The sequence below is a fragment of the Diaphorina citri genome, unplaced genomic scaffold, assembly GCF_000475195.1.
Source record: "Diaphorina citri unplaced genomic scaffold, Diaci psyllid genome assembly version 1.1 scaffold27, whole genome shotgun sequence".
NCBI classification, from domain to species: domain Eukaryota; kingdom Metazoa; phylum Arthropoda; class Insecta; order Hemiptera; family Psyllidae; genus Diaphorina; species Diaphorina citri.
The window spans coordinates 234,070-248,752 of NW_007377465.1; the positions used below are offsets into that span (position 1 = coordinate 234,070).

Genomic DNA, 14,683 nt, shown 5'->3' on the forward strand with positions numbered 1-14,683 from the left:
GTGTTTTTCCAACCTTTAGTTATAATCTTGTTTCTTTTTACTGTTATTTTACTACCATTCTTGGATTTCTTGGTGAAGGGAAATTTTTTTACCACCATTGGTCTCCTAAAATTCAACCCCTGCATTGTTGACCGACACACCACTGATTCCTCGTAAGGCACTCAGGCAGATTCCTGTGAAGATAAAATCCCAGATAATTGGTTTATCTCTAGGCAGTGATAGCTCAGTAGCCACAGTGATAATGTTGGTACGGTGTGTGGTTAGATACGCGGACTATGTCAAGGTTCTGTCACTATGTATCTTGTCATCCCGTCACTGGTCAGGTCTATTCTGGCGTTCTTAATAACCCAATATTGACTATTAAGTGACCACATTCCACTAATAGCTGGTGTCGGGGCAAGTTTGTTTTTGGACTTGGAGAGATTTCGTAAATTTTGTTTCAAGTTGATGGAGATTAAAAATTAGTGTCATACGGTTGTGTGATAAGTTCTGATAACCTCGAAAGTTTAACCCTTTAATCAACTGATGATGAGCTGGTGAGGTATTTTGGATAATTTTGGGGTGTAGGTCTGATTTTCATCTTCATCATACTTACGTCTACAATGTGTACGAATACTTAATGTATTTCCTAAAGACCAACATTAAATCAAATAGGTGCAGTAGGTACGTATACCATTACTTACATCTTTTGAATGCATTTTATCCAATGAGACCTACACCAACTGTTTTCTATACCTGTGGATCTTACGGTCCTACTGACCCTTGACTCTATTTCTCCAACGTCGAAGATATTAGTTAAAACCCCATTCAAACTATTAATGATATCGTGGAAGCTCACGCGAGAATTTCGAATCTTCTTTATTTGAACAGTTCAAAAGTTTCTATAGACAACACTTCCTGACACCAACTGCAAAATTCTCTCTCGCCATTTGTGTCACATACTTGCCATGACTGTAGTCAGGGGCTTTTACTGAGAGGGTTTTATTAGGTTCCATTCGTCCCCAGCTCGAGCTACTAAAGGACGGGCGAAACCAGAAGTTTTTCTCTCAAAAAGGAAAATATTACGAGTACCTACGTACCTATTACTCTTGTTTGTAAAAAGTAGTTGCAAGGAGGGCCTATTTAATTGTGGGGGTTAGCCCCGTGGCCCGGTTAAGCTCTAGTTGTAATCTGGCTTTCTATGTACACTTATGTTCGTTTCAACAAACGGCCCTGACTGCATGTGCTACTACATTGACTTCATATTGGTTCTCGTGTGACATTATAACCTACTGTTTCATCCTCAATGACTTCTAGTGTTTCATTTGAAGCACAAACATGAGAGAAGGGTCACAGGATCGTAGCCCCGTAAGCTCCTGTTATGCAACCCACATGACAACTCCTAACTCCTGTAAGATAAAACGTTGGATGTCCCTCAGCCAAGTCGATATTTATGCTAGTAGTAATAATTTCCAACTCACACACGCTCAAAACATTACTTCAACTCTCGATAAACACGAACATAAGGTAACACTGGTACTCTTATATGGAAATAATGGAGAACAGCGTATGAAGCCAATTAGGCAATTTTAATAATTTATGGCACATATGACACCTAGATGCTTCTTATGTCCTCGTTTCTATTTCTACTGATTTACAGGCATTCTGTGTTCTAGGACGTTTGATTCAATGGATAGGTACACCTTATGTTAAATGACCTAAAGTTCTACCTTTCTCTAGTTTGTAGCCACTGTTGTCATCATAAGTATAGGGGAACATTGGACCGGTCAGCTGAACTAGAAAACTAAACCGAAGAAAAATATCGAGCATCATGCAAAATATTGTTTGTTCTTGGTGTGCACCACTCACAAGAACAGTGTCAAATAGCCCTGGGTTCCCCTACTTTTCTTTTTTTTTTGCTGACCGAACTTGCTTTGAATTTTCGAGGTGTGTAAAGCTACCTGCGTTTCCCACTCATTTCCTTCTTGACTGAAGTAATTTCTATGAAATAGTTTCATATTTATGTAGGTACCTAAAACATATACCTATTAATCCTAATGCACTCAAAACATACTTATACGTACCTACTGAAAACATACGATATACGTACCTACTGAACTTCGGGCTTAAGACGCTTCATGATATGCCCTCTGTAGGAACGAAAAAGATCAGAAGAATGGCTTCAGCATATTAAAGAAGCAATTTTATGTCCCTCAGTTCACACGTTATGTCCTTGCAATGCTAACTTGCTAACAACTAACAAAGCGACACCTGAGTAATACAATATCGCAAGTCATAAAAATGAAATTTGGCATCCAAAATTTAGAAAAGCATGAAAATAACCTGAGGTCGTAGACCTCCAATCTTCATTTCCAGAAACTAGGTATGTACGTATACTGTGGTCTTTATTTTCGGTGCAGACCACGGGTATTGGGGTTTATTAGTATTCATTAGGTTGTTTCTGGACAACTGGACAGTGTATGAATTTGGCCATGTTTTATTCCAGAAACTAGGTATGTACGTATACTGTGGTCTTTATTTTCGGTGCAGACCACGGGTATTGGGGCTTATTAGTATTCATTAGGTTGTTTCTGGACAACTGGACAGTGTATGAATTTGACCATGTTTTATCTCGGGATTTCCAGAAACTAGGTATGTACGTATACTGTGGTCTTTATTTTCGGTGCAGACCACGGGTATTGGGGCTTATTAGTATTCATTAGGTTGCCTCTGGACAACTGGACAGTGTATGAATTTGACCATGTTTTATCTCGTGTGACAATAATAAAATTATGGCACGGTGGAAATTTTATGATCCAACCACACTGGGATAACCACTTACCAGAGGTAACAGAGGTTTATAATGGTGTCTTGAATCGGTTGAATGAACATTTGGCAAGGCGTATTATTTCACCTACAACCCTTCACCTAAATCCGTCATATTCATATGTGTACATACATACATACCTAAATAGACATTTTCTTCATTTCCTCTGCCTTTCAAGCTGTTTTAATTTTGGCCTTCCTCTTTTCCCCCTCTCCCCCATATCCTCTTTGCTTCTGTCTACCACTTACCAGAGGTAACAGAGGTTTATAATGGTGTCTTGAATCGGTTGAATGAACATTTGGCAAGGCGTATTATTTCACCTACAACAACCCTTCTCCTAAATTTTTGTCATGGAAATTTTCTCCTCTTACCTCTTACTTTGCCGTTTTTATTTTGGCCTTCCTCTTTTACTCCTCTCCCCCATATCTTCTTTGCTTCTGTCTTTCATGAAGTTTCCTACCCCATTTGTCTTCTTTTGCTTTCTTTTTCCATTTGTACAAGAATTTCGTAATTTCCTTTCTTTTGCTTTTGACTTTTCTTAGTTTTCTCTCGTGAATGTTTCACCTTCCGTTATGCCGACCACTCATTCGTTTAGACTTTCTGACCGACCTAACAGTTGGTGTATCCCCGGCCGGAGTTACCCCATTTGTCTTCTTTTGCTTTCTTTTTCCATTTGTACAAGAATTTCGTAATTTCCTTTCTTTTGCTTTTGACTTTTCTTAGTTTCCTCTCGTGAATGTTTCACCTTCCGTTATGCCGACCACTCATTCGTTTAGACTTTCTGACCGACCTAACAGTCGGTGCGTCCCCGGCCGGAGTAGAAAAGGAAAAGTCTTTCAACTGCTCCTCATTGTGTTGTTTTCTACACTTTCTTCCAATCTATTTTCGATCGCTCAAGTCAAGTTCTCAATGGGCCTCACCACTCCAATATAATTATCTGAACCAGACAAAGGCGAACTAGAGTTCTCCATTGGGCCGTGGGGGGCAGCTCGTGGGTAGTTCGGCACATAAAATATTGTGACGGTAGTCATTATTTTACCCGGCTGCTGAGGAGTACTCGTAGGTGTTGAAATGTGTTTATTATTAGCGCCAAGGAAACGAAACATCAATCGTAAGATCATAAAAATAGCAAATTGTGACTCATTAAAGAGCTGTTTACGGCTTAGTTCGAGCTTATTATATTAAACGAATGTTATATCCTGGAATTATTGCCGAGTTGTAATCAAATGACGACGAGAAAAAGTAGAGACAAGAGAGCAAAAAATAAGCAGCACGTCTGAAGAAAACAGTCGCATGAAGGAAGAGAGAAAGAAAGAAAGAAAGACAACCTGATTGTCATAGTCGTAGCTTTACGAACAGATGAAATTAAAGAGAGATCTGTTTAAATTAATTCTAGATTACATTATTATGTACACTTCTAAGGATATATATATAAAAACCTGTGACTTTGCTGAAAAATGAACCTGTGACTTTGCTGAAAATCATCCCTAAAGGGAATTTAGCTAAAAACGTACCTAGTCTGAATTATTTTATAGGAAGGTATTATACCTCGTTAGGTACCGAGCTAGCTTGTTACTACCGTAGGCGTAGAGTAGTCTAGATTTCATTTAAAATGTATCATTTTCAAGCTGCGTTTTCATTTTTCATGTCATTAGTTTCATAATACTCGGTATGTTGTTACCTTGTTGGGTATGTAATATGAAATATTTTGTAGCAAATAGATATCTAGCTACTTTGCTGTACGTAGGTTGAAAATGATATTTTCAGCTATGCATCATTTTCAACCTCTGTTTTCATTTTTCCTGTCATTAATTTTATAATACTCGCTATGTTACCTACATTGTTACCTTGCTACGCACCTACATGAGATAATGGTTATACGCATTAGGCAAACATTTTCAAACCTTTGGTCAATGTTTCATTTCCTCTTTTGTCTCCTTCTCCTTCATCACCCCCTCCTTCCCTCTACTTTCAATGTCCCTTGTTATTCCTAGTATGTATTGTTATTTGCCTTCTCTCTCACCTCCTCTTAACGTCCTATGTTATGTTATTCCTTCCTTTTCTTATCCTCTATTCTGTATTATTCTTTATCTTTTCTCTCTCCTCCATCCCTCCCCCTCTTCTTTCTCCTCCTCCTTTATTTTTACCGTTCCATATGTTATGTTATTCTTCTCATCCTCTGTCCTGTATTTATTCTTTGTCTTTTCTCTCTCCTCCATCCTTCTTCCTTCTCCTCCTCCAGTGCTCCTCCACCTCCTCTAATTTTAACGTCCCTTGTGCTTCCTTCCTTTTTCCCATCCCTGTTATCCTGTATTATTCTTTGCCATTTCTACTTCCATACCTTCTCTACGTTTAAAATACAATGCCCGATACCTCGGTTTTCTTCCTCTCTGTGCTTTTGTTACCTTATGTATAAATTGTAACCTTCCCTTCTTCTCTTAACCACCTCCTCCTCCTCCTGTTCTTCCTTCTCTTCCTCCTCTTTCTCTTCTTCTTCTTCCCTCTCCTCCTTTTCCTCTTTCTCCTTCTTTTGCTCTTTCTTCTCTCACTCTTCCTCCTCTCCATTCTCTTCCTATTTGTAATGTAAAGCCGGATCTTTCTCATACTACATTACTGTTATTGTTATCTTCCTCAGTATTCATTCCTTTCCACCTTCCTCTCTTGTTCTCTCCCTCCTTCTCTCTTTTAATCTCTTTTTTCCCTTCCTTATCTCTCTCCCTCCCTCTTTCCTTCCTTCTCTCTCTCTCTCACTCTCTTTTAATCTCTTTTTTCTATTCCTTCCCTATTTCTCCCTTCCGTATCTCTTTCTCTTTCGCTCACTCTCTCTCCCTCTTTCCTTCCCTATCTCTCTCTTTTTTCTATTCCTTCCCTATTTCTCCCTTCCGTATCTCTTTCTCTTTCGCTCACTCTCTCTCCCTCTTTCCTTCCCTATCTCTTTCGCTCACTCCCCTCTCTCTTTTTCTCCCTTTGACTTTTGAACTCTCATCCTATATTAAATGTCTGTTTACTTTTCGTCTGGATTCCGGGAGGGTATCAAACGCTAGATATGTTTTGCTCTTCACGTCTATAGGGATGCTGTGTACATAGTAAGTATCCTTCTTCAAAAACACAACCCCGACCTGTGACTTTGCTGAAAAATGAACCTGTGACTTTGCTGAAAATCATCCCTAAAGGGAATTTAGCTAAAAACGTACCTAGTCTGAATTATTTTATAGGAAGGTATTATACCTCGTTAGGTACCGAGCTAGCTTGTTACTACCGTAGGCGTAGAGTAGTCTAGATTTCATTTAAAATGTATCATTTTCAAGCTGCGTTTTCATTTTTCATGTCATTAGTTTCATAATACTCGGTATGTTGTTACCTTGTTGGGTATGTAATATGAAATATTTTGTAGCAAATAGATATCAGATATTCTGGGTAGTGATAAGAGCTTGAGATTTTATCATAGGTACTTTCTTGAAATTTGCAAGAAGGTGAGTAAAACCCTGGGAGGGAGGGGGGACAAACAAACAATGGGTACCTATTACCTAATGATTTTGATTATTGCTACCAAATTTACTTTGTTGCAACTTGCAACAATTTGGATTAATTTTTTTCCCTCGTTCGTCTATATATTCTCGGGGTTTTCATTAAAGCTCGCCAGACCTAGAGGAAACCTAGTACCCAAAAACAGGGACATTTACATATGTAGGTACATATACTATATCTTCTACACTTACTATTTAATTATTTTCTAGGCACCATCTACAGTAGGTACATGAAAAATGTGGGTAACTTTCCTTTTTTCTGTAATACTCTCACTTTTGGAATGCTCTCAGGAATGCTTAACGTAAACGTACATTTCTCAAGACAAATAAAACGCCTACTAACATATAAAAAAAACCCGGGGGGGGGGGGGACAAACAAACAATGGGTATTGGGTACCTATTACCTAATGATTTTGATTATTGCTACCAAATTTACTTTGTTCCAACTTGCAACAATTTGGATTAATTTTTTTCCCTCGTTCGTCTATTTATTCTCGGGGTTTTCATTAAAGCTCGCCAGACCTAGAGGAAACCTAGTACTATTCACCTTCCGATCGCGTCATACTTGCTTTGTATAGAAACACACTTGATTTCAGCAAAGAGTTGAAAGTGGTGAAGCTGAAAACTCATTTTGTGAATCACTGTCTTTTGTGGTATAATATACCACTGGTATATTGTATCACATAATATGTGTATAGGCACTACATATTATGTAGTGCTTATACATAGCCACATTCAATTCATTATACACGCCACTGGTTAAAGGTTCTACTGATTCTTATCAATCCATCCACACCATTCTTGTTGCTAGGGGAGAAAAATTGACGTCCACTCTGGCAAGTTAGCGTTAAGGTTCTACTGATTCTTATCAATCCATCCACACCATTCTTGTTGCTAGGGGAGAAAAATTGACGTCCACTCTGGCAAGTTAGCCAGTAGTTATCTGAGAAGATCTATTAGTACATTCACTTATAGTCACCGCATGTCAATAACATTGTCACCAACCTGATAAATTTCCACCTTTGTTCCTTGACGTCCTATGTTATGTTATTCCTTCCTTTTCTTATCCTCTATTCTGTATTATTCTTTATCTTTTCTCTCTCCTCCATCCCTCCCCCTCTTCTTTCTCCTCCTCCTTTATTTTTACCGTTCCATATGTTATGTTATTCTTCTCATCCTCTGTCCTGTATTTATTCTTTGTCTTTTCTCTCTCCTCCATCCTTCTCCTCCTCCAGTGCTCCTCCACCTCCTCTAATTTTAACGTCCCTTGTGCTTCCTTCCTTTTTCCCATCCCTGTTATCCTGTATTATTCTTTGCCTTTTCTACTTCCATACCTTCTCTACGTTTAAAATACAATGCCCGATACCTCGGTTTTCTTCCTCTCTGTGCTTTTGTTACCTTATGTATAAATTGTAACCTTCCCTTCTTCTCTTAACCACCTCCTCCTCCTCCTGTTCTTCCTTCTCTTCCTCCTCTTTCTCTTCTTCTTCTTCTTCCCTCTCCTCCTTTTCCTCTTTCTCCTTCTTTTGCTCTTTCTTCTCTCACTCTTCCTCCTCTCCATTCTCTTCCTATTTGTAATGTAAAGCCGGATCTTTCTCATACTACATTACTGTTATTGTTATCTTCCTCAGTATTCATTCCTTTCCACCTTCCTCTCTTGTTCTCTCCCTCCTTCTCTCTTTTAATCTCTTTTTTCCCTTCCTTATCTCTCTCTCCCTCCCTCTTTCCTTCCTTCTCTCTCTCTCTCACTCTCTTTTAATCTCTTTTTTCCACCTTCCTCTCTTGTTCTCTCCCTCCTTCTCTCTTTTAATCTCTTTTTTCCCTTCCTTATCTCTCTCCCTCCCTCTTTCCTTCCTTCTCTCTCTCTCTCACTCTCTTTTAATCTCTTTTTTCTATTCCTTCCCTATTTCTCCCTTCCGTATCTCTTTCTCTTTCGCTCACTCTCTCTCCCTCTTTCCTTCCCTATCTCTTTCGCTCACTCCCCTCTCTCTTTTTCTCCCTTTGACTTTTGAACTCTCATCCTATATTAAATGTCTGTTTACTTTTCGTCTGGATTCCGGGAGGGTATCAAACGCTAGATATGTTTTGCTCTTCACGTCTATAGGGATGCTGTGTACATAGTAAGTATCCATGTACAATGTACATATACTATTCCATAAATAACAAGGATATGCTGCACTGCTGTATCTATCCACAGCAGTGATTCCCAAACTGGGGTCCGGGGGCACTTAAGACTCCCGCAAAGATCACATGAACAGTAAAAGGGCCGCGGAGCGTTCATAATTAAAAAAGGGGCCGCGTAGGAAAAAAAAAAGTTTGGGAACCGCTGATCTACAGTAATCTACAGGGATGCTGTTTTTCCTATTTAAAAATTGAATTTTGAACTCTCATCCTATATTAAATGTCTGTTTACTTTTCGTCTGGATTCCGGGAGGGTATCAAACGCTAGATGTGTTTTGCTCTTCATGTCTATAGGGATGCTGTGTACATAGTAAGTACCTACATCATATATCTATGTACAATGTACATATACTATTCCATAAATAACAAGGATATGCTGCACTGCTGTATCTATCCACAGCAGTGATTCCCAAACTGGGGTCTGGGGGGACTTAAGACTCCCGGAAAGATCACATGAACAGTAAAAGGGCCGCGGAGCGTTCGCAGTTAAAAAAGGGGCCGCGTAGGAAAAAAAAAGTTTGGGAACCGAGATGCTGTTTTTCCTTTTTAAAAAATGAAAGAAAAAAAATTGAGGGCGAGGGAGAGAAGGGAAATTTAATTTAATTTGTTTTTGTTTTTCGTCGAAAGATGGCCACACTACTCGCTTTGCTTCTCATAATGTGAGACTGTCTTGGCGTTTCCGAGTCGAATTTCTTTTGTGAGAAAAACGTAAATAATATGAAAGAAAAGCAGAGGGTGTGGGAGGAGAGAGGAAAAGGAAGATGGTGAGAAATGACACGAGAAAAGGTAGAGACAAGAGAGCAAAAAATAAGCAGCACGTCTGAAGAAAACAGTCACATGAAGAAAGAAAGACAACCTGATTGTCATAGTCGTAGCTTTACGAACAGATGAAATTGAAGAGAGATCTATTTTTTTTTTTTTTTTTTTTTTTTTTTTTTTTTTTTCGTCGAAAGATGGCCACACTACTCGCTTTGCTTTTCATAATGTGAAACTGTCTTGGCGTTTCCGAGTCGAATTTCTTTTGTGAGAAAAACGTAAACAATAAGAAAGAAAAGCAGAGGGTGTGGGAGGAGAGAGGAAAAAGAAGATGGTGAGAAATGACACGAGAAAAAGTAGAGACAAGAGAGCAAAAAATAAGCAGCACGTCTGAAGAAAACAGTCGCATGAAGGAAGAGAGAAAGAAAGAAAGACAACCTGATTGTCATAGTCGTAGCTTTACGGACAGATGAAATTAAAGAGAGATCTGTTTAAATTAATTCTAGATTACATTATTATGTACACTTCTAAGGATATACAGGGTGGTTCGTGATTTGCGAACCACGCTTATATCTCAAAAACGGCTGGGAATTAAGGAATCATGTAGATGAAATTTTGATGATTAAAATGGCTTTTTTTAATTTGCAATTTTTTTTTGCAAAACGGCCCATTTTTTGCCAAATATAGTTCACTCTTATGGGAACCCCCATTTTTTATTTAATTTTTGTAATCAGCATAAAATTTTAATTGAAAAAATGTATTCACTCAAGTTAGCCAGTAGTTATCTGAGAAGAAGATCTATTAGTATATGCTCACTAGTCACCGCATGTCAATAACATTGTCACTAACCTGATAAATTTCCACCTTTGTTCCTTACGCGCCAATCAACCTTGAAATCCGATCAATCTAACGCCTATGTCGTTTGGATCTCAGATGTCACCGAGGCACATAGTTTTGCTGGAGCCTCTATTATAGCGTGAGTACAGTTCTATGTCTTCATGAAATTCGATTTCCGGGTTTCTAGTTTCATTTGTCCATCATAAGTATAGGGGAACATTGGACCGGTCAGCTGAACTAGAAAACTAAACCGAAGAAAAATATCGAGCATCATGCAAAATATTGTTCGTTATTGATGTACTCGACTTTCAAGTATGTGTCAAGTAGCCCTGGGTTCCCTTACTTTTCTTTTTTGCTGACCGAACTTACTTGAATTTTTGAGGTAAGTAAAGCTTTAATTTTGGCCTTCCTCTTTTCCCCCTCTCCCCCATATCCTCTCTACTTCTGTCTTGAAGTTTCCTACGCCATTTGTCTTCTTTTGCTTTCTTTTTCCATTTGTACAAGAATTTCGTAATTTCCTTTCTTTTGCTTTTGACTTTTATTAGTTTACTCTCGTGAATGTTTCACCTTCCGTTATGCCGACCACTCATTCGTTTAGACTTTCTGACCGACCTAACAGTTCGTGTGTCCCCGGCCGGAGTAGATTTCATCCTCAATGACTTCTAGTGTTTCATTTGAAGCACAAACATGAGAGAAGGGTCACAGGATCGTAGCCCCGTAAGCTCCTGTTATGCAACCCACATGACAACTCCTAACTCCTGTAAGATAAAACGTTGGATGCCCCTCAGCCAAGTCGATATTTATGCTGGTAGTAATAATTTCCAACTCACATACGCTCCAAACATTACTTCAACTCTCGATAAACACGAACATAAGGTAACACTGGTACTCTTATATGGAAATAATGGAGAACAGCGTATGAAGCCAATTAGGCAATTTTAATAATTTATGGCACATATGACACCTAGATGCTTCTTATGTCCTCGTTTCTATTTCTACTGATTTACAGGCATTCTGTGTTCTAGGACGTTTTATTCAATGGATAGGTACACCTTATGTTAAATGACCTAAAGTTCTACCTTTCTCTAGTTTGTAGCCACTGTTGTTATGTTGTTTTTCAACTGTATAAACAAAACACTATTATTTAATATTATCTTAAAAACATGGGAAAAACAAGCTTTCCAATCCACCATACATGTATTTTTTGCACCACACCGTAGCTCACAAGTTGCTTTGATTGCTTTTATTAGGCCATTTTGCTTACAAAATTTACAACCTGGCCGATTGAGTTCAAACTGGATACGCAAATTTTGAGTAACAATTAACAATGGTATGAATGTACTCGTTTTATTCTCTATCAAATTTATTTACTTTGAAATTCTCAGTTCACTTATTTATTTTCCATTGCTTTTGCTTTTTGTTCTGGGTGGTGGTATAGTCAGCAGTTGTGGTCACATAGCTCGCATCAGAAGGACAGGGGTGGTTCATAATTCCGCTTACTTGGCCTCGATTGAGTCCCTGGAATCAAGTTCCACGCTAGATGATACACCCGGTAGAGGCAATGGGCAGCTCAGGCGGCAGAGGTCCAAATGCGGCACTTTATCTTCGACTGGTAAGTACCCCTTTGTACAAATGTCCCAAAATCCCCAGTTTGAAATAACCAGAAATCCTATTGAATGATGAGGTACTCTGCTAAATGCATGGTAAAACTGTGTCCAAGTCCACACTTAGTCGACGCCGTCGATCGACTCGGTCGATGTCGACTGATACCGTACACTGCCTCGACAACATAGATTCCCTTCTTCACCTCGTCGATGGACGGCGTCGACTATGTGTGGACTGTGGACACAGCACAATGTAGGTGATTTCTGTGGTTCTATTATTCCTTGTCATAAGTAACTCAAAGAAATTCGATAGACAGTGTCTTCCCTTATGATTCTGAGGAATATAGGAATAAAAATAAACCCAAGTCAATATACATATTAAGCTCATGTGAGTTGGAGCAATGGAGCACCTTTTCTAGATAACATATACCTTTTGATTGTAACTCAACTCAAATTTCTATTCTTTTGGAAAGTTCCCCTTCAGGCTAGATTAAGACGGCTGTTTTGGGCCTAACTATCACTGAGAGAAGGCCCGCGAGGCATTCTAGCCTGGGGGATATGAAATCTTGAATTTTATTGAAGAGCTTGAAATTATCTATTAAGCTCATGTGAGTTGGAGCAATGGAGCACCTTTTCTAGATAACATATACCTTTTGATTGTAACTCAACTCAAATTTCTATTCTCTTGGAAAGTTCCCCTTCAGGCTAGATTAAGACGGCTGTTTTGGGCCTAACTATCACTGAGAGAAGGCCCGTGAGGCATTCTAGCCTGGGGGATATGAAATCTTGAATTTTATTGAAGAGCTTGAAATTATATATCCTTAGTATTTATACCTAGTGGATATTGTTTATGTATGTAGCTACCTAGCTACTATCATAGTAGTAAATTGTTTTGACTATTATTTGTTTATGTTGGATTACACCTGCATCTACCGAGACGGATTCATTTTATTGACTTGCAAGTGGCAATTTTCGTTTCAGTCCAAATAGAAAGTATTTTTTAATAAACTATATGTTGGATCGAATGCAAGCGATTAATAGTTGATTAAAAAAAATCTAAACAATACTTGTGTTGTTCGAGCTAAATACTGTGTCAGTTGGATTACACCTGCATCTACCGAGACGGATTCATTTTATCGACTTGCAAGTGGCAATTTTCGTTTCAGTCCAACTAGAAAGTATTTTTTAATAAACTATATGTTGGATCGAATGCAAGCGATTAATAGTTGATTAAAGTTGGATTACACCTGCATCTACCGAGAAGGATTCATTTTATCGACTTGCAAGTGGCAATTTTCGTTTCAGTCCAACTAGAAAGTATTTAATAAACTATATGTTGGATCGAATGCAAGCGATTAATAGTTGATTTTTTCAACTGTATAAACAAAACACTATTATTTAATATTATCTTAAAAACATGGGAAAAACAAGCTTTCCAATCCACCATACATGTATTCTTTGCACCACACCGTAACTCACATGTTGCTTTGATTGCTTTTATTAGGCCATTTTGCTTACAAAATTTACAACCTGGCCGATTGAGTTCAAACTGGATACGCAAATTTTGGGTAACAATTAACAATGGAATGAATGTACTAGTTTTATTCTCTATCAAATTTATTTACTTTTAATATCTCAATTCACTTATTTATTTTCTTACTGCGTCGTTTCTAGAAATTATACCCGAAGAATCATTACGATATTGCCAAGTGCATTGTATGCAAATATGATTATGCATTTCTCAGTGGTGGATCATTGGGCGTGCTTTTTAGGTACCTATATTACCTAGGTAATTCAGTTCTGCATCCTGACACAATTTATTCTTCCAGGGGGTGGTGGTATAGTCAGCAGTTGTGGTCACATAGCTCGCATCAGAAGGACAGGGGTGGTTCATAATTCCGCTTACTTGGCCTCGATTGAGTCCCTGGAGTCAAGTTCCACGCTAGATGAAACACCCGGTAGAGGCAATGGGCAGCTCAGGCGGCAGAGGTCCAAATGCGGCACTTTATCTTCGACTGGTAAGTACCCCTTTGTATGTCCCGAATTCCCAATTTGAAATGACCAGAAATCCTATTGAACGATGAGGTACTCTGCTAAATGCATGGTAAAACTGTGTCCACTCAAATGACGCGAATGAAGGTCCTATTAACGACTCTGTATGGGAAGATAATTGTCGTTTGTCAAGGGCAATCAGGAAGGCTTGTGGAAGTTGTCCCTACATAGGTTTCGGAGTGGGCTTTTTGTTTATGACCTCATGGGTGCTTCTGCCTGAAATTCCTATATACTAACTCAACATTCGCCACTGGATCTCATGTGCATAACCTCGCACCAGTCGCACATCACTGCAATTCCTCAGCTGTACTATAACATAGTTACCAATAGCATACAATATCCTATAGCCATGTGCATAACCTCGCACCAGTCGCACATCACTGCAATTCCTCAGCTGTACTATAACATAGTTACCAATAGCATACAATATCCTAAGTCCACACTTAGTCGACGCCGTCGATCGACTCGGTCGATGTCGACTGATACCGTACACTGCCTCGACAACATAGATTCCCTTCTTCAATTCGTCGATGGACGGCGTCGACTATGTATTGTGTGGACTGTGGACACAGCTTAATAATAATAATAATAATAGTGCTTATTTATACTACTCGCATAGGACTGACAAGTCCCTTACTCCAGCAGTAGGCTACTACTATTATTGTGGTCAAATTCTCAAATTATATTGAGGATAAAATTCCATACCTCGGCTTAGTAGGCTACTACTATTATTGTGGTCAAATTCTCAAATTATATTGAGGATAAAATTCCATACCTCGGCTGGGATTGAAACCACTACTATTATTGTGGTCAAATTCTCAAATTATATTGAGGATAAAATTCCATACCTCGGCTGGGATTGAACCCACGCTTTCCTGTTTACCAGGCGAGCGCCTTGATCACTACACCACCGAGGCAGG

The 14,683-nt window shown here is 38.8% G+C and overlaps 1 protein-coding gene and 1 long non-coding RNA gene across 2 annotated transcripts in view; both read left to right on the top strand.

The window, feature by feature from the left end:
* The window catches only part of LOC113468021, a 20,550-nt gene extending 8,890 nt beyond the window's left edge, over window positions 1-11,660 (top strand). The window contains exon 2 of the long non-coding RNA XR_003391894.1: window positions 11,546-11,660. This is a non-coding gene — a long non-coding RNA (uncharacterized LOC113468021). The remainder of the gene's footprint in view (window positions 1-11,545) is intronic.
* Window positions 11,661-11,668: 8 nt separating this feature from the next.
* LOC103510659 (serine-rich adhesin for platelets) overlaps window positions 11,669-14,683 on the top strand; it is a 36,042-nt gene continuing 33,027 nt past the window's right edge. The window contains exons 1-3 of the mRNA XM_026824520.1: window positions 11,669-11,719; window positions 13,386-13,458; window positions 13,541-13,729. Of these exons, the coding sequence (XP_026680321.1) occupies window positions 11,669-11,719; window positions 13,386-13,458; window positions 13,541-13,729 (313 nt within the window). The remainder of the gene's footprint in view (window positions 11,720-13,385; window positions 13,459-13,540; window positions 13,730-14,683) is intronic.